General features: G+C 42.5%; 1 protein-coding gene across 1 annotated transcript in view; it reads right to left on the bottom strand.

Annotated features, from left to right (window-relative positions):
- LOC147024419 (E3 ubiquitin-protein ligase TRIM33-like) overlaps window positions 1–20,170 on the bottom strand; it is a 204,351-nt gene that overhangs the window by 97,883 nt on the left and 86,298 nt on the right. The window contains exons 5-7 of the mRNA XM_085884330.1: window positions 12,052–12,168; window positions 11,838–11,952; window positions 1,090–1,236 (exon numbers count right to left, since the gene is read on the bottom strand). Of these exons, the coding sequence (XP_085740456.1) occupies window positions 1,090–1,236; window positions 11,838–11,952; window positions 12,052–12,168 (379 nt within the window). The remainder of the gene's footprint in view (window positions 1–1,089; window positions 1,237–11,837; window positions 11,953–12,051; window positions 12,169–20,170) is intronic.

Genomic DNA, 20,170 nt, shown 5'->3' on the forward strand with positions numbered 1-20,170 from the left:
CGACGGATGGTCGCAAGTCCATTGTCATGAAGGCTAATGACACGGACGTACTAGGCATAGCAATATCTGTACTGCCATCCTTACAGGAACTGGGTCTTGCGAACATGTGGATTGCCTTTGGCCAAGGAGCCAAGGCGCGATGGATTCCAGTCCATGAGGTAGTTTCTGCAATAGGGCCTGAGAAAGCTAGAGGGATCCCATACTTCCATGCGTTCACTGGATGTGACGTCGTGTCTGCCTTCCACGGTAAAGGGAAGAAAACTGCATGGCAGACTTGGAACGTCTGATGATGTTTCTGAAACATTCACCAATCTCAGCCAGCATCCAACATTGATTCGTGATCTTGACTTTTTGAAGTTTTTTTTTTTTTCAAATTTTTCAAAATTTGGATTTTCAAATGGCCAATCAGGCAGATTTGATTAGAATCCCCTGGAGAGCAAATGTGCCATATTTGATGGTTGTATCATCATTTGCACGATTCCTCTCAAAAATTGCTGTTATCTGCCCCACTAAGATGCTTAAACTCAAGTTGTGATCTGTAAAATTATTTTCAAATGGCATATGGCCTTTGAACTGTTGAACACAAATCAAATGAGTTCATCTTTGTATTGCAGCTCATACTTGTGCCAAGTTTGGTCAAAATCCTTCTGTGGTTCACAGGTTATTGTGGTAACAAAGATTTTCAATTAAAGGTCACACAACCATAGACAAATGACCTTTTGAAACCAAAATCTCAAAAGGGTTTGAACAAAAACCTTTCAAACGAATTCTGCATGCACGGACAACCTGAAAACAATACCGCCGGTAACTTCAGCAACGGAGGCGAAATGTTTTAAAACTTAAATTTTACACACATGATTATAATGAGGATTTAAAAAATAACAACTGGTTCTCAACTTGCTATGAAGTTGCATGACGTGAGAAATTAAAGACCAAGAACTGCGCAGATCAGATGCAATAATTCTCCGTTCTTGAACTTTAACTTGTATTTCACTTTGAGGATTTCATTGACCATACATGTGTTTTGGTGTGGTCACACATTTGTTTGGTGCTCCTCCACTCTCCTTCCTCTCTGAAAAGGCATCTTACCAGTCGCTTGCTGTACAGCAGGGCAGTACTGTTCCCCCCAGAAACTGCCCACCGTGCAAAACTCAGAATGTGCTCAGTATGTCGAGCCAATGCCACAACTTCCTTCTGCTGCCGCTGAAGTTTAGACTGCCGCTCCTTGGTCACAGCCTGAAACGGTACAGAAAATAAAAGCTCGATTTGAATGCAATTATTCCATTTAAAACAATAAATCTGAAAAAGCAATTGACATCACATGAAACTAAATTTTACACTTTCATAAATATTATTCTTCCCAAAGCTTTGAGACATCTACTTTTTAAACGAAGATTGGCCACACATATCCATGAATGTCATCAACAGACACAGTACAATTAATTAGGGAACAGTCTTCTTGCTCCATTTCAAGGCAGCATTTCTCTGAAGGACTTCACAATGAGGAATGATAATAGACTGTCGACCCGATCGATTAGCATTCAACATCGAGTAGGCATCTCCATAAGGACAATTTTAGCCACCCGAGACATCAACAATGGGAAATATGATCATGAAGTGAAAGATCATGAGTAACACGAACACTAACTATCCATCTGGCAGAGTCATGAAAAATCACCTGAAGAGGGTCCAAGAGAACCCTGTGACAGATCAACAGAATAGACACATGGGGCAGAATTTTTGTCAAATTTGTATATACAGTATGACAAAAACATTTCTCATCATTTGAATGGCAGGGAAGAAACAGTAGTTTGTTGAGCAATGTATTTCGTGGATGCAAAATAAAAGCAGCATTGCAGAGAGATGACAAATAGACACAACTAGCAGATTTACCCAGCATTGCGCCAGAAGAAAAATGTGAATAAGTTACACTTTGTCGCCAAAGGAAATTTGAAAATTGTATGAACCTCTGCCACCACCACTAGGTGGCACTACAAAGTACACATTTACATGGAGAATTTCCACCCCCTCCCCAACCCCCACAATCCCGCGTGAGGCCGCAGCCGTGGCCGATGTTACCCCCCACACAAAGTTGTATTTGTACCCCGAGTTTGGAGTTTGTAACTGAAAATATGTGGCCGTGCATAGAACACACACAAACAGAGAAAGAGAGGGAGATTTTTGCCTTTTATAGGTGTAGATGAAAGGTCAAGGAGGGGAGGAAAAGCAACTCAATTTGAACTTCATTGTCAAGGAGATAGAAAGATCTGATCAATGCCAATGGTGTTCGGAATGGATACAGACGATGAGCAGGATGGCAAACTAATTGCCATTATTGAATCATTTTGAAATGTGTTTACATTTCACTGGATGACGTCCACTAGCGTGACAATGGTGGCACAATACTGGTGCATCTGTTTGGCTTGGATAGTTTTCAATATGCTTCGATGATGAAGACAGGGAGCAACAACGTTATACTTTTTCAACCAATGAGAAGCTGAAGGATCGCGAGTCTTGCTAGCGTGATGGCAAGTGGGTTTGGTAGATCTGGTGCAAGTGCATCAAATGATGATTATGACATAATTCAGGAAGGCTTGTGATTTCTCCGAGAGGATTTCCAAATAATCAAGTGCCGTTTGTGAAACGAAATGAAAAATAACACCAAGCGCACGGTGCCTGCACAGTCCAGATCACAAAAGCGGTCACATTCAACGCTTTCGATCAAAATAATAAAACAACAAAATATAAATAAATATATTTTTAATTAAATCACAAAGGGGGTTTAGCTACTGTTGATAAAAGTCCTAGTGATGTAGCAGCCATTCTCACTGCCAAAGCTTTCAATATACTGTATGTATAGTATTTCCAGGAGTGGGCAGTGACCTATACTTTGTAAAAGCTTACCTTGCATCAAGTTTGAGGAGTGTGTTGGCCAATTCAGCTGTCTATCAAATAACTCAAAGCAATTCACTCTCAGGATCCTACTGCTAACAATTTCAATGCATAAAGTGATCATCCTGCTATGAAGTTGATACACACCACAAGTTTGGGAAAAAGAGTGAAGAAGTCAATAAAATAGCAAACAATTAAGATGTCATGCTCAATGAATGACCTTTCATGAAATTCTGCAAGTAGAAACCTGTTGGTAACGAAAAAAAAATAAAAATAAAAAAAAAAGTAAACAATTTAAAGGAAAGTGGTGTGGCACCCTGTGACAAGAAAAATACATAATTCTGTAAGAGATGAAAGAAATGTGAATAATGCATGCGTAACCACCAAGGAAGTCAGCATATTAATTACCTCCACCACAGAAGGTGGAAAGGGCTTATGTTTTCACCGCTGTCTGTCTGTCTGTCTGTCTGTGAACAAAATATCTCATAAAGTTGTGGACGGATTCGGACGAAATTTGGTGTAGAGTTTGTGTGTGTGACAAGGACGAAATTATTAGATTTTGGTGAAGATCCGAATCTGAGAATTTTTTAAGTGATTTTTCACCATTGAGTGATTGGGCTAAAACAATATACAGCCGGTTCCCGACTTACGATGTGGGTACGTCCCGATAAACCCATCGTATGTCGAAAATGCATTTAATACCGAACCTACCAAACATCATAGCTGAGCCTAGCCTACCTTAAACGTGTTCAGAACACTTACATTAGCCTACAGTTGGGCAAAACCATCTAACACAAAGCCTATTTTATAATAAAGTGTTGCATATCTCTTGTAATTTATTGAATACTGTACTCAAAGTGAAAAACAGAATGGTTGTATGGGTACTCACCATTAACGTACACAGCTGAAAGCACAGTGGGCCTGAAGAATGTTTGAGGCATTGAACTAAAATTAATTGCTGAATGATGAGGATGATACAGTGACAGGGTCATCAATTTCTCTCTCTTCTGATGAGGCTCGAGAATAGCTGGTAGAAAGCACTGGGGGCATCGACACTTGTTGATGGTTTAGCAGGCATAGTGTTCTTCAGGAAGATATAAAGTTCTGACTGTAGTTTGTTTCTTCTTTTCATTATATATTTCTCTATAGCAAGTAATAGCATCCTGTATCTGCCTGTCAGCTCTTGCGAATCTCTCGTAATTGACGTCCATTTCTTCTAACATCTGTACGCCACTGCTGATAGTAGCAAACGCCTCCACCAGTTTCTTTGCTATGAACTTTCTTGGTGCCTCGGGTATAACTTCTTCTTCCTCTGCCTCAACTTCTTTACTTCTTTCTTCCTCCAGTTCGATCAGCTCCTCATTGGAAAGCTCTTCAGCCTCAATGCCAACAAGCTCATGAATATCTTCTTCATCAATGTCCACTTCTAGCTGTTTCCCAAGCACTAATATCTTGTTACTTACTATTTCATCAACAGCAGAATCTTTGTTAAAGCCTTTGAATGTGTTCACATATGTGTTCAAAACTTTCTTCCAAATGCCGTTCATGTATTGCTGTGTGACTTCTTCCCATGCTGCAGCGATGTTCCGGAGAGCATTTTGAATGTTAAAACCTTTCCAAAACTCTCGAAGCGTTTGGCCAGATTCAGTCACTTCAACAGCCTAAGCAAACGTTTGGCGTAAATAGTATGCTTTGAACGCAGCTATTGCGCCTTGATCCATTGGTTGAATGAGTGCGGTTGTGTTCTGCGGCAAATACACAACCTTTGCATCAGGATGCATGTCGCCGATATGCTGTGGATGCCCTGGAGCATTGTCTAAGATCAGAAGAATCTTGAATGGGATGTTGTTTTGCCCACAATATTCTCTTGCCTGTGGTATAAAACAGTTCAAAAACCAGTCTTCAAACAATGCTAATGTCATCCAGGCTTTCTTGTTATGGCGATAATAAATGGGAAGCTTATGCTTGCTCACATTCTTAAATGCTCTAGGGTTCTCCGAGTGGTAGATTAGGAAAGGTTTTAATTTGAACCCTGCAACATTTCACCAAAAGCAGTGTTACACAGTCTTTAAATGCCTTGAATCCTGGCATTGTCTTGGACTCTTGATGAATGTATGTACGCTCTGGCATACGCTTCCAGAACAAGCTCGTTTCATCGACATTAAATATTTGTTCTGGCAAATATTTCGCATCCTCAATTATCCTATGCAGCTCTTCCTTAAAAGCCTCGCACCTTCAGTATCGGCACTTGCTGTCTCACCGTTGACCTTCACATTATGAAAATTATGACGCCTTTTGAAGCATTGGAACCACCTATGACATGCTGTAAACATTTACGTATATGTAGGATTATCGGCACGCTCTTTTAGCGTATTGTAAAGACTTCTTGCCTTCGCCTGGATTGTCAGTAGGCTAAGCAGTACGCGCTTCTGTATCTGGTCTTCCAACCACGTGACAAGTAATTTTTCCATATCATCAATCAGCACAGCTCTTTTCTTCGTGATGACAGTGGATTTAACCGATGCTGACGATTTCACCGCATCACCGATTCGCTTCTTATTCTTTAAGATGGTCGAGATCGTTGATTGCGAAAGTCCTAACTCATGTGCGATTGCCATTACTGGCTTGCCACCTTCATCCGGGGCAATTATCTTGAGTTTCATCTCGAGTAATTGCCTTCCTCTTCTTCTTCTCACCAGAGGCAGGAGACACAGATGGGCGTTTTGTAGACATGATGGGATACGAAAACACAAAACACAATATCCAAAAAACGCTGGCAACACAGTACACTGTAGAGTATCGGTTGTTCACCCTCGTGATCGTGTGGCTGACTGAAAGCTGCGGCTCGTTGCCACTGCCCAGCATCGCAAGAGAGTATCGTACTGCGAGAGTTGTATCGTACCCGGGAAAAGATGAAAATTCAAAATTTGAAGTACGGTTGCGTATGTGTATTGCTTTCGCACGATCATAAAGTCGGAAAATGGTAAGTCAACCCATAGTAAGTCAGGGACCGCCTGTATCGCACGATATTTCAAAAAATTATGGACGGATTTGGATAAAACTTGGTGGATGATTTGGTGAGGTGACAAGAACAAGCCGATTAAATTTTAGTTCAGCTCTGAATCCAGATCTGGCCTATCAGTGGGATACAAAACGTAAACAAATCAGCCTGGTAGAAGTATGCACTCTACAGAGTGCCCTTCTGGCTTGTTTATCAATTTATCCTGGTGCTTGATAGACAACAGGAAAGCAAGAGAGGGAGAAATGCAAAAGGCACTATTATTACATTTCTGCACAAAATCATGCCAGTCATTGACATCTTTGGAAGCTCTAATCAGTATTACTAAATGTCAATAACTTCCCTCCGACCAAATAAAGTGTTCCTTCACCTATATCTGTAGAGAGACAATAGTGGCGATTCATCCTGCGAAGAAGATGAAAATTGATTCACCCAATCGCCCTCCCCTCCTTCCTGCCCAAGAAGTTCTAGGATGTTTGGTGCAGCATTATCATCGGCAAGCAGGTTAGTGCTCCCTTCTTGTGCTGCAAGCATCGAGCCAAAATGGCGCATTTGCAAGGGATAGATGGAAGAGAATGATTTGTCTCGCTCATCGTGAAAATGCGTTCACAAGTGTCTGTTTCTACTAAAATCTTGATAATGAAAAGATAGAGCAGTTTTCAGTTTTCACAATTTGAGTGGATTTCCCTCAAAAACGCAGACACGCACATGCACAAACAAATCGCAACATGTCTGCCGTAAAGTAATGGTTGAGATACAAGCCATAATATCGATGCTTTTCATACTGGTAAGAGCAATTTGAGGAATTAAGGTTAAAAGTGCATGTAGAATTTTTGGTGTATTCAAGGCAGTCCAAAATTGTAAATAATAATAGTTCATTTTATAATTTAAAGGTCCCCTGACATGAAAAATAAAGTTGTTAATTTTATATTAACTTGACCTTCCCAGTGAAGAAATCACCCATGTTTTTTTAATTTTTAATCAAAAATGGGAGAATTAGAGCAATATTTCGATCATTTCTGGAGCCTTTCACAACTTGCTATGCCCCGCCCCTAAAAAAATGGACTTCAGCGAATCGCAGCGTGACGTCACATACAGTAACTCGCACAGAATGGATTGACTCGAGAGTCGAGATGTCGCGCGCCTTATAAAGTACGTACAAATGCATTTTGCACATGTTAGTGCAATCTCTGTGATCGTCTTAATTCCAGTGATTGTTTCGCGAATTTTTAAAATAGTTTTAGCCGTACTTTCGAAAATGCCTGCAAGATGTATCGTAGCAGGATGCAGCAATACAAGCAAAGACGGTGTAAGCCTTCATGTATTCCCGAAATATGATAATCGTCGGAGAATACGGACATCTAAAGTGAAGTTGACGAGGGGAAACTGGAAAGGCCCCAGCGACACGAGCGTCATTTGCAGCGCCCACTTCGAAGACAGTGACTTTGAGCACGGGCTCTATTCATCCCAACCCCTCATTCCTCACACACAGAGACAAGAAATTATGCTTCTGAGCCGTGTCTGCACAACAATCACGAGGCAATTATTTATCCCTTTACTACCTTGTCGTAGTCGTATACAAATCCAATACATGTATGCACAATAAAGGGCATTACCATGTCCACAAAATATAAAATTTGACTGTTTAAACTTTCCATTAAAAAAAAGAAATTACAGGGACATACAAGTAAAATACTAACCATTAATATTGCATCATTTCAAGGCGCAAGGAGATAATTTTAAAATCAAACAATGTGAAAAACCTGCACCCACATTTTGCAGCTTATTGAATTGTTCGTTGAAACAAGCCTGCTGGGATAGGTACGATTCCACATTCATGCAAGCCAGGTATGGCTGCACTCGACATACATGGGTTTATTCTAAAGTGAAGGTACTACTTCGACTGGCATGCTATTCATTAACATTTAGCCAAAATGCTGTAATAAAAGAAAAGGGAAAAAAATGTTTGCACAACTATGAAAGACAAATTTATCTGTCCTATTACACGGCCTCATATCCTCGGGACTCTTACGCATTGACCTATACATTGTGTGCATGCTAATACAAGTTACTTGTCAACTCTAGAGTCTAGACTAGTCCGATAAATCTGACGTCCGGGTTGCTTTATTTTATTATTCTCTTTTCTTCATTGTTTTCTACTGGTGCTACATGACGACAGTAGGAATGAAATAAATAAAAATGCAACAGAACGTCAGATATATCGGACTACTCGAGACAATTGTATCGCAAAGTGTGTTCTGCACACAAGTTTTCATCATATCCGGACAGCGAGATTGCTTCGTTTTATGCGCGGAGAGATACGGCCGATGACATGGGTCGGCCTTGTTTGTGATTAATTCGCCGCGAAGCAACATGTCCGCTGCGCTGCGCTGTTCACGTCACCTCACTAAAATATTTCTGATATCGAACAGTATGCAAGTCGAATTTACATTTTTGAATTACGAATAGGATTTAGTCTAACCAGTTGTTATTTCCGAGTCTTCCTTTGATGTCCTCCCTATTGTCATGAACTCCGGGAATTTCATCGCCATTTTTCTCTGCTTGTCCTGCTTTGTGCTCGAACTGGTAAGGCCGTACTTCATCTAAAGCTGCCTGAACTTCACCTCCCGCGACTACGTTATCCGACAATTCTCCATGTGATTTAGACCAAAATCCTTCATTTCTCTCACACTCACTGTCGCTACCAGACAAGTGAAAGTCCATGCCATCCATTATTCAAAACCAAATGTTCGATTTTTTTTAAAGCAGAAACGAACGAAGCGATTGAGTCAACCAATCAAATGTGGAAACACACAGCAAGCCAATAGAATCACGTAGACCACCAACGCGAGTAATCACACAGAAAGCCAATAGAATCACGTAGTCCACCAACCCAAGTAATTCACGTGCATCCTTTGACATACTGTACGTGACGGCATGTAGGTTACGCCCCTTTCAGGAGAATTTTTAGGGGCGTTCCCGAAGACGTTTCTTTTTTAATGTAACATTGTACAGAGCGAGCATTGTGAAAAAACATTGTCAGATCGGAAATCATGATGAAAAACTCCTCGAGGACATATATAAATGATATTTAAGTACTTTTGCATGTCAGGGGACCTTTAAGCTTGACAAGTTGCTTCGATGATATGCTTTCCCCAGCTATCCTCGTTTACATGTTTACTTCCAAGATTAATGGAGTGCAGCAACTTGCAGAATTGAAGGAAAAAATAAAAATAAAAACCCTACCGACACCCATAAAACAACAAAAAAAACTTTGGAGTATATTTGTGGAGGTGAGTGAGTGAGTGAGCAAGGATAGGCTACTCCAAGATAGTCTTTCTTTGCAAAGCGCAATAAATGTGTGTGTGTGTGTGTGTGTGTGTGTGTGTGTGTGTGTGTGTGTGTGTGTGTGTGTGTGTGTGTGTGTGTGTGTGTGTGTGTGTGTGTGTGTGTGTGTGTGTGTAAGGCAGTACAACATAGTGCAGTATCGCTAAACAGAGTGGTGCAATTTGATGCAGCATGACATCAAAACACAGCTGAGGTTAAGCACAGCTTCAAGGGTATCAATACAGATTTTATGGACCATACCAATTGTTGTTTGGTTTGTTCGTGTGGTATTGTTGTGGGGCCGAGTTTCAGTGGCAAGCATGACCGCAAGGTGGAGCAGTAGTCGGCTCCACCAAACACCCGGAATCTCGATCGTGCTTCTCGGAGAACTCCGAAAGTCACAGGTCCCTTACAGGACCGTGAATCGCCAATAATTCGGCCACGTGGAATAGGGTAAATTGCGAACTTCAATATACCGAAGTATCCATGCGGCAAAGCTACCGGGAAATTCACACCCTCGACAGGCCTCGAGCGGAACGAACCGTTATCGTGCTCGAACCGTGCGTAACCCAAGCGGATGGTTACCAAGACCCGTCGGTCCAAATGCACAAATTACCGTTTCCCAATTTTCCAACACACACCGTGCTAAGCCAATGAAAGAAGCACAGAAACGAGCTGGTAGATTCAACAAGAGGGGATATATATATATATATATATATATATATATATATATATATATATATATATATATATATATATATATATATATATATATATATATATATATATTTTACAATGGGGGGAAGGGAACACACAAAGAGCTGAGTTATCCGAATAAGAAATGTATCAAATGTACAAGCAAAAGCACTTAACAATTCTACTTTGGCAAGACAGGCCCACACACCCAAAAAGAAAATGGACCCTCCGGGTCTTTAATCGCCTCTCCAGCCGAGGAGGATAGTTCGGCTGGGAGTCAGGATGGCTGGCAACCTGGCAGCGAGTGCGCGGCTGATCATCCACACCTTTTCGGAGCTCCAGTCGCCAAAAGTACGGACCAGGGCAGCTGAACCCAGAGGAGGCGAGACGAGGTGATTTCCCTTGATAAAAAGTGGTCGACCGCTCGCTGTAACACGCCAGACGAAACACCTCTGAAGCGAGGGATGCAGTCTGCCGCAAACCCAGGCAGAGACGCGCACTCGAGCAGACTCAGGACGCAAACTCCTCACGTTCGTCCCGACAACCAAACTTTCTCTTCAGGAGGGAGGGCCTCTTCTCCCGGCCACTCGCCTCCTGATTGGTCGGACCCATCGCGCGATTCCCTGGCCATCTTCCATTGGAGGGGTCCACGGTAGGCGGGGCAACTCCCACCCTTCTGGGTGGAGTCCCGATCGGAGGCTTTGTAGCTCTGCCTACCTCCTCACCTCTGGCCACGTGCGTAATGGCGATGGTGCTGAGTGGAAGATGGAGCGGGTGAAAGCCCGCTCCTTGCCGATTGGCCAAAGAGGGACGCCATGCTCAGGTTAAACTCCGCCCACGCACGCGCTGGCTGGCGAGCGTGCGAAGAATGCTGTGAGCAGTGTTGTTGTTGTGAAAGCGAAGATGGGCGTTGTTGTTGTTGTTACAAGTGATGTAAAAGAAAACCCTGACTATCAAAATAACCACAGCACACGAACATTTAATTCCCATTAAACATAGGACGGGGCACTAAATAGAAACACATACTTACCAATATAACTGATCTATAAGGACTCTGGCTGTGGTGTGCTCATGGCTTCCAGATTTGCAACAGTACGATTCCTTTTTCATGGCATTTTATTGTGGTGTGATCACTTTGTAATGTGTATTATCAAAACAAAAATGGCCGAATAGTAAGCTCACTCAACCCACACATAAATCTGTCAACACCATCTCGCAAGCAAGCTGATGATGAAAATGCTGTTCTGTCTCACAATCTGCTCAATGCAGTAACATGATGCCCTCTCACCTATTGTAAGGATACTGAATACCAAGCGCACGGTGCCTGCACAGTCCTGGATAAAAACCAGTGGTTGAAAAGTTGGCCAGAAACCATCCCTACTGCACAGCTATAGTATTGGGTGGCGCCTTCAGTTTTTCTTGAAACATGCAGTAATATGATACAGTTGTAAATAAAAAATGTCCATAATTTGGAAAATGTGTTTGTGGATGGAACTAATCGTTCAAAAACTAAAAACTGAGCGAGCAGTGAGCAACATGTTATGCACACAAATGGAAAGGAGGAGGGGAGAAAGTTGGCAAAGGAAAATCAAGGAAAGAAAATAAGTAAAGACAGGATGTGGGGTGTGGGGTCAGGAAATTAGGAATAAGTGTGGGGGGGGGGAGGGAAAGGAGATTGGGAGAAGAAGACAATGAGAGGGGAGTGAAGAGGGACATACACTCAGGCTTGAGAATAAAGAAGAAAGGTGAAAAATGGTTGAGGGGGTCAAATATACTACCTATTCTGCAAACACTACATGCAGTTGTTTCCTGACAAACTAAAAAGAGAGGTTGCGCAGCACCACGTCAGTGAGTTTTTGATAGTGTATGGCCTAGCAAGTAAACTAATGAATACAATAAGTACCTCCAACTGCTGCAAGAGAGCTTTCCCCTTCTTGTTGATCTCATTCACCAGAGTGAAGATTGATACCTTTATATCATGCTCCACTTTCCCATGCACCTCTGCAACCTCATTAAGTCTGAACACAGATAAAAGGAAGACAACATAGTTCAAAATCATTTCAGTGCTGAAACAGTACATTATATGTTTGAAAGAAGATTGGCAAAAACCCAAGTACCTGTTCTGAACTTGGGCAGAGGAATACTGCACATAATTCCTCTTTTCCTGGAGTTTGGCTAGAAGCGTTTCAATAACAACCACTTGGTGTTGGAAAGCCTCCTCTATAAATTGATACCTGGGGGCAAAGATGCAGAATACATAAAGCACAAAAAAAAGAAAAGTACAAATCATGTGAAAAACATTAAGATATTTTAAAGTTGCTTCTGCAGACAGCAATTTAGGCTCATAGAAGAACTAAACAACAGAGGGCAGCAGGTGCACAGAATGAAATTATTTGTGTGTGTGTGTGTGTGTGTGTGTGTGTGTGTGTGTGTGTGTGTGTGTGTGTGTGTGTGTGTGTGTGTGTGTGTGTGTGTGTGTCAAAGGGTAACAGTGGGACCAAGACAATGTATCAGAATGGGTGAGTGGGAGAGGACAAGAGTAAAAGAACAGTGGTGTCTTTTTATTTAATTATTTATTTTAACAAGGGTCTATGATTATGGAGTAGCTGAATGACAAAGGATAGCAGGTTCACAAACTACCCATAGGAGTATGGGTGATGTAAATATATGAAGAAAGGAAGAAAAACAAAAAAGAAACGAGAACGGCACTCGGTATAGTGCATTGGCTCGCCTCGTGCACTCATCCTGAACAATACCTTTGTTAAATGGCACGCCACTATGATGGCCCACTGGAAAGTGAGACTGCGCTCAATGAGTGCCGTTCTTGTTAGGATATTTAACGACCATTTTTGTGCACCGAGGAAAAATTGCGTCAATGAAGGTGAATATGAAAAAAGTTCAAATTACACTCCCCATGGCTAGTCGATCATGTGTATGAAGTTTTGTGTCGATCTGTTAAGCGATTTTAGAGAAGATTTTTTTTTTTTAAATGTATTTTCAATCCAATATGGCCACCATGGACATCGTAAATTTAATTTGTCACTCACATCAGGTCGTGCATCAGATATATGAAATTTAAAACTTTTTGGGCTTAGGACTTTGATTCAACCAATTATGGCTGGAATACCACTTCAACGATGACGTCGTCTTCATCATCAGCCTAGATGCCCCATGAGATGTTAATGACATATGCCAAGTTTCAAAAAAAAATTTTAATGAGTGGTTTTAGAGAGGTCCATTTTTTTCCATAATCCAATATGGCTGCCATACCATGTGACTTATGACATCAGAGTTACCAATAATATATTTTCCATGGGGAGTCCCTCCTATGTTTAAAGTTTTGCATTGATCAGACAAGCAGTTGCAGAGAAAAAACAAAATTGAAGTGAAAATATATAGATGTGGACACAGAGACAGACAGACAGACAGACAGACAGACAGACAGACGTGTTACAATAATCAGCGCAACCCCTTTGGGACCAGACTAATAATGGTGCAGAGAGAAAAACAATGGGTAAGAATTAGCGTGTGTCGTAGAGATCATGAATGTGCATGGGTGAGCACATGAGGTAGTGATGGGTAGCACATTTGAAAGACTGAAGTGAGGACGACGAGACAACAGACAGGGCAGAGGAGCACCAACCCAGAGCCACAAACAAAATTCCATGGAATTCCATATAGAAGTCTTGAACACAATGATGAGCTCTGTGTGGCTTAAGAATGCTTAAGCTTTACAGCTACATTTACATACCCAGATGGTGACTGCCCTTTGACTCCAGCTTGGTATGATCCTATTATGAATGGTTCTGGCAGAAAGTAAAGCCAAGTAGTTACAGGGATTGCACCTCTTCCAGCAGCAGATAAGTGGATTAGACAGTTTGATTGCTGATCTTTGTGGAGAGACAGTGTGAGAGCATGTGTCTTGCCAGGATTGCATGTTAGGTTCACAGTAAGTGACCAGTGGCTTATCTTGTCCAGGTCTGGCAAAAGGGATTCAGCAGCTGTAATCCTTTCACAAGTGTGATGAATCGACCCTGTGCAGAATGATACATCGGCAAAACGCAAAAGCTGGTTTCCAAGAGTATTAGACAAAATCAAGTAAATCCTAAGGTGCTGCCTTGTGGAACCCCACCCTGAGGGGAGAGATCATGGGAAAGGACGACATAATCATCAAGGGCAACCTGGTGTTTCCCCTCATGGGGGAAATCAGAAAACCACTCAAGTAGGGGGACCTGCATACCAAATGAGGACAGCTTTGAAATCAAGACTGGATGCTAGACAGTATCAAAGCCTTGGGAGATGACCTTAACCTCTTATTTGTGGCTCAAGAGATCCATCCACTGCTGTGTCGGGAGTAATATATCTCGGGTTTAGAATGGCCAAGTCTGAAGCCAAAATGGTTATCAGGGATTAGCAAGTGGAAAAAGAAAAAGCAGAGAGATACTGTCTGAGGTCGGCTGCAATGACAGACTATATTACTTTTCTGCTGAAGGGGAGAAGGCAAAGAAGTCTGCAGTTGAGTGGATCAGTTTTGGAACGTTTCCTATCGGTATTGGTGACAACTTTTCAAGGAGGAAATTGCCCATCCAAGAAGGATGTGTAAAAGAGGAGAGAGGTTGGAGTGAAGCACAGTTTCTTGGGGTTAGAGCACTTTTGCAATCAGGACCAATTACAGAAGAAGAGTTGAACTTAAAAGAAACTTCTTCACCATGGCAAAGAAGAAGTCCACATGCTGTGGGGAGCATTCTCCAGATGGGCCTAAAAGTCGCTTTACCCCTCCCCAATGAAACATTTGTTGACAAGGATTTACAAGGAAATCTAACAGGTGGAGGCCATTCCACCCATTCTGGCTGCGCGAACACCATACTAAATTATCGACACAATATCCAAAGAAGAAAATGCAAAAAAATGTATTTAATTAATGAGATAAATTTTTGTTTGTTTGTTTTTTGTAGTTTTTTTTTTTCTTCTTTTCTTCCCCTGAGGGGAGAGGGCATGGGCTGGTAAAAACACACATCATCAACCACATAACCCCCCTTGACAAGATCCCCACCAACAGCACTCTGTACACATGTACACAATCACCCAGCGATGCTCAAACTACCTAAAAGTCTTATCAACATCCCTATACCCCTCTATCTCCATAACTTCCAGGTACCTATCGAATTCTAATTTAAACTTATCTACTTTTTCTGCGGCCACCACCTTTCCAAGGAGGCCATTCCATGCATTAACCACTCTCTGAGTAAAAGTCCCCTGCCTTACTACCATCTTAACTCTCCTCTTCTTTACTCTCAGGCAATGGCCCCTCGTCCGATCACTGTCTACTCTGTTGAATAATTAATCTGCACATATTTTATCAATACCTCTCATGCTCTTAAACATCTCTATCATATCTCCTCGTAACCGCCTCCTTTCTAGTGAATAGAGCCCCGTCTCCTTCAGCAGCTCTTATCGCTGAGTCTAGCTCGGCCTGGAATCAATCTCGTAGCCCTGTGCTGAACCCTCTCTGTGGCATCTATGTCCTTCCAGAACTGCACACAATATTCAAGATATGGCCCCACTACATTCCTGTACAATGTTAACACCACCTCTTTTGATTTATAAATGATCCCCCTCCGAATACAACCTAAAATCCGATTTGCTTTACCTATCGCTGCCTGGCATTGTGCTGACTGCTCATCTCCCATATCTATCACCACCCCCAGATCCTGCTCCTGTGTGACACTCTAAAATTACCCCTTGTATCATGTAACCCCTATTTTCATTGTTCTTTCCCATCCCCAACACCTTACACTTGCTCAGGTTAAGTTCCATCTGCCAGTCTTTCACCCAATCTATACAAGTATCAATACTTTCCTGTATCTGATCACCACCCCCTCTGCTATCCACCTTACCTCCAAGCTTTGTGCCATCTGAAAATTTGGAAAGCTTACTCTTTACCCCATTATCCAAATCGTTGATGTAAATAATGAATAATAATGGTCCGAGTACTGATCCCTGAGGTACCCCGCTACTTGCATCCTCCCAGCAAAACATCCTGCCACTCACAGCCACTCTGATTCCTACCACAAAGCCAGTTTGCAATCCAATTAGCTACGCTGACCAGCCACTCCACAAGCCCTCACTTTGGCTAACAACCTCCGATGTGGTCCCTTATCAAATGCCTTCTTAAAGTCTAGATATACTATGTCCACTACCTTTCCATCATCCACCCAATCAGACACTGCCTCAGAGAACTCTAAAAGACTTGTTAGACAGGAACTACCTTTGGTAAACCCATGCTGACTACCTTTAATCAGTTTGTATTTGTTTAAATGGTTCCTCATCTGGTCCAAAATTAATGTCTCCAACACCTTCCCCACAACTGAAGTCAAACTAACAGGTCTCTCGTTTCCTAATTCTTCTCTGGAGCCTTTCTTAAACAAGGACAAATGTGTCCAAGAGCCATGTCCTAAAGGTTTTGTCTTCACCAGAAGAAGAAGAACAACAACAACAACAACAACAAGAAAAACAAGAAGAAGAAGAACAAGAAGAAGAAGAAGAAGAAGAAGAAGAGGAAGAAGAACAAGAAGAAGAACAACAACGCGGAGCTCTCTTTGAGCCAGCGTTCGCAACGCGACGTGGCTAATAATGGTGTTACATTTGCGACTCTCCAAACCTCCGGTACCTAGCCTGACTCAGGGAACTATTGAAAATATCCATGAACATCTCGCTTACCTGCTTAGCCACTTCCATCAATACACTCGGGTGTATATTATCTGGACCCGGAGCCTTATCTTCTCTTAGATTACTTAGCTGTTCCTTTACTTCCTCTGCTCCAACCTGGATCTTCTGTAAAAGCCCTTTCTCACCACCTTCATAGATACTCTCAACTACTGGCAATTCTCCTGACTGTTCTTGTGTAAAAGTTGAAGAAAAATACCTGTTTAATAAGCCTGCCATCTCACCTTCATCACGAACCACTATCTCGGTGCTATTTCTCAATGGGCCCACACTGGTTCTAACCTGTTCTTTTCTCCTGATAAACTTAAAGAATGCCTTGCTATGATGTTTAATATTCTTAGCCATATCCTTCTCTTACTCTCTTTTGGCATGTTGAGTTATTTTCTTCAATAACTCTGTTTACTTCGATAGTGATATAAATCTATCACAAGTCGTTATTTTAAACCTAATAAATGCCTTCTGCTTCTCCTTCATAGCGTTCCTTGTCTCACAACTCAACCACCCTGGCTGGCCTCCTTCTGCTTCTAGTTCACACCTCCTTGGAATGTACTTACTCTGCACTCCACACATTTGGTCCTCAAAGGTTTCCCATTTCTCTGATGCTGATTGTCCTGTTGTTAGAGTCTCCCAATCTACATCACCCAACTCTATACTTATCCCCTCAAGGTTTGCCTTCCTGAAATCTAATCGCCTTACCCTACTATCCTGAACTCCAACCCTTAACAGAATCTTTGCACACACAATGTTATGATCACTTGCTCCTAAATGCTCCCCGACCTCCACCTCCTCCACCATATTGTGATCGTTACTTAAAAGGAGGTCTAACACTGCACTCCCCATCATGGGCTTATCCACAAACTGGGTTAAAAAGCAATTCTGGACTAAAACTCGGAAATCCTCATCTGCTCTGCCCTTTCCCTGTTCCTGGACCCAATCTATCCCTGGCAGGTTAAAATCCCCCATAATCAATATTCTTCCCTTACCACATGTCCTTTTGAATTCTTCATGTACTCCTCCTTCCTCCTCTTCCTTCACATCTGGAGCCTTATAAAAGCATCCCACCAGTATTTCACTGTTTTTAAATCTCAAATCTCTACCCGTACAGAATCCTCAATATTTATTCCTTCCTTAATGTCACCCCTTTCTCTTGATGCAATGCTGTATGCTGTCATTTACCCAGATTGCTACTCCTCCTACTATTCTCTCCTTTCAATCACACCAATGCACCTTGTAGCCTTCTAATCCTGTCCTCCAGTTACTCTACTCCTTAAACCATGTCTCACTCACTGCAACTATATCATACTCCTCGCTATCTACTTTGGCCTCAAGCTCTTCCATCACATTATTTAAACTTCTGGCATTGGTCTCGAATAAATTTAACTTTTCCCTTCCTGAAATTCTATTTTCCTGCCTGGCCTTACTCATCACAATTACATCATCAGTTCCTTTCTTAATAGTTTCCCCACCATCTGCTGACCTAAAAAAGCCTGAATTACTTCCTCAATTCCCACTGCAAACCTTGCTGCCCCCTTTCTATTTAACATACTCCATCATTCTGGAAACACTCCCTTTGTCCCCTAAATGATTTCCACTGCTTCTTAAATGTAAAACCTTCCTCCCCACACCATACTTCCAGCCATTGGTTGACGTCAATTGCTCTGCTCATAATTTCTATATAGTTTCCTAATCTTGGGAGAATCCCCAGAAAACATTACCTCACAACCCTTTGCTTTCAGCCGCTTACCCAATATCCTGTATCTATTTTTCAAAACCTCCGAGTAACCTTCCCCAACATCATTCGCCCCTCAGTGTACCACAAACAACTTCTTCCTCCCATGACCCAATACAATATCGTTTCCCTTCCTTCAATGTCCCTAACTCCCGCTCCTTCAAAACGACACAGAATTCTATGTCCACAATCCTTCCTGCAGAATGAAGACTCTACATATTTAATTGTCTCGTCACCCACAAAAACTATCTCCCATAACTGGTGTCGACCTATTTCTATTTCGGCACCAACTCCACTGCCCACACCCGCTGCACCGCCACCACTGTGCGCACCACCGCCACTGTCCGCCCCCGTTGAACCACCACCACTGCCCGCCCCTGCTGCATGGCCGCCGCTGCCTGCCCCCGCTGCACGGCCGCCACTGCCCGCCCCCGCTGCACCTCCATCACTGCCCACCACCGTCGAACCGTCACCACTGCCCGCCACCGTCGCACTGTCACCACTTTCAATATCCGCAGCAACCTCACTCCACAACCGTAACCAACTGTTATCTAAAATTTCTCACATTCTGCTAAACTTATCACTTGCTGCAAATTATCGATGCTTTCCTTCAACCCAGTAATAACCATCCTGAAGTGGACGATTTCCTCACACTTCGACAACAACAACCCTCTGCTTCCCCCATTGTTGACATGGCCCACATTGAGCAACTACTACATTTTTCGTACTCCTCTTCATTTCTCCTTCGGTCTCTTTTGAAACCTTCTTCACCCCCATACTCCCAAGGCCACAACTAACTGACATGCAAAACTTATCACGAGGCCTCCCCCTGCTTCTTTCAATAAATTAACTCAACTACCCGCGAAAACTGTAATGAACCTTAACAAAAATAAGCACAGTTCCACAGCCCCTGACAAATCTCGACAACAAAATACACAAAACGCTTAAGGACGAGAAACTTAGCTTTAGAAAGACTGGAAGGAGAGCTCGCCACCCAGTCGACCACATGCGCCGATCCCTGAACTGGAAGTCCGGAAGTGACGTCACCTCTCTATGTGACGTCTTCTTAACCCTTTTAATTAACAGGTTGTGTTTGCAGTACTTACAATAATTAATCAGTCATTGTATCTATATGCCCTCCATCATTCTCCTTGCACCACTGAATCTGTTGCCAAGTCCTCTTTGACATCTTGGGTTGCATGTGTGGAGTCACTTTGGTGAAAGAGGCCACGACTGCAGCACACATTCTTCAATCACCTTTACCAGTTTGTCAACTTAAGCCTGGTGTTGGCTTCATGGTTAGGGTGGCTGGCTTAGGATCTTAGGGTCCTGAGTTTGATACCCATTGGCTGCTGAATAAACACCAGGTATGGTTGACTCAGCCTGTTATCCTTCCGAGGTCGGTGAAATGAGTACCGATGTACTGGTAGAGGGGCACAGCATCAGCGACACAGCCGCGCTTCCAAGAAATGATAGCTATCCTGGCAGCCAAGCTGCCATATGAAAGAGCAGAACAGTTTGTGGGCACTTTCTCCTTGATGAAGCCCCAGAAAGAGTTGTCTGAGTCGGTAGATCTGGACTACTTGGCGGCCACGGTGATCAATGTCCAATCTCCTCTTGAGGGAACGTTTCATTGAGATAGTACCAAACATGCAACGCAAAAAGCAAGGGTGGACAGTCTTATTGAAACCAGACACTTTCAGCTATTCCCGCAATAACAACTTGTGGTCCCAGCCAATTTCTTAAAATATGCCCATAAGCTACACCGTTTGCCGGTCCAT

This window comes from Eptatretus burgeri, chromosome 6, assembly GCF_056783735.1.
Source record: "Eptatretus burgeri isolate ZD-2024b chromosome 6, Ebu_testis_v1, whole genome shotgun sequence".
Lineage (NCBI taxonomy): Eukaryota > Metazoa > Chordata > Myxini > Myxiniformes > Myxinidae > Eptatretus > Eptatretus burgeri.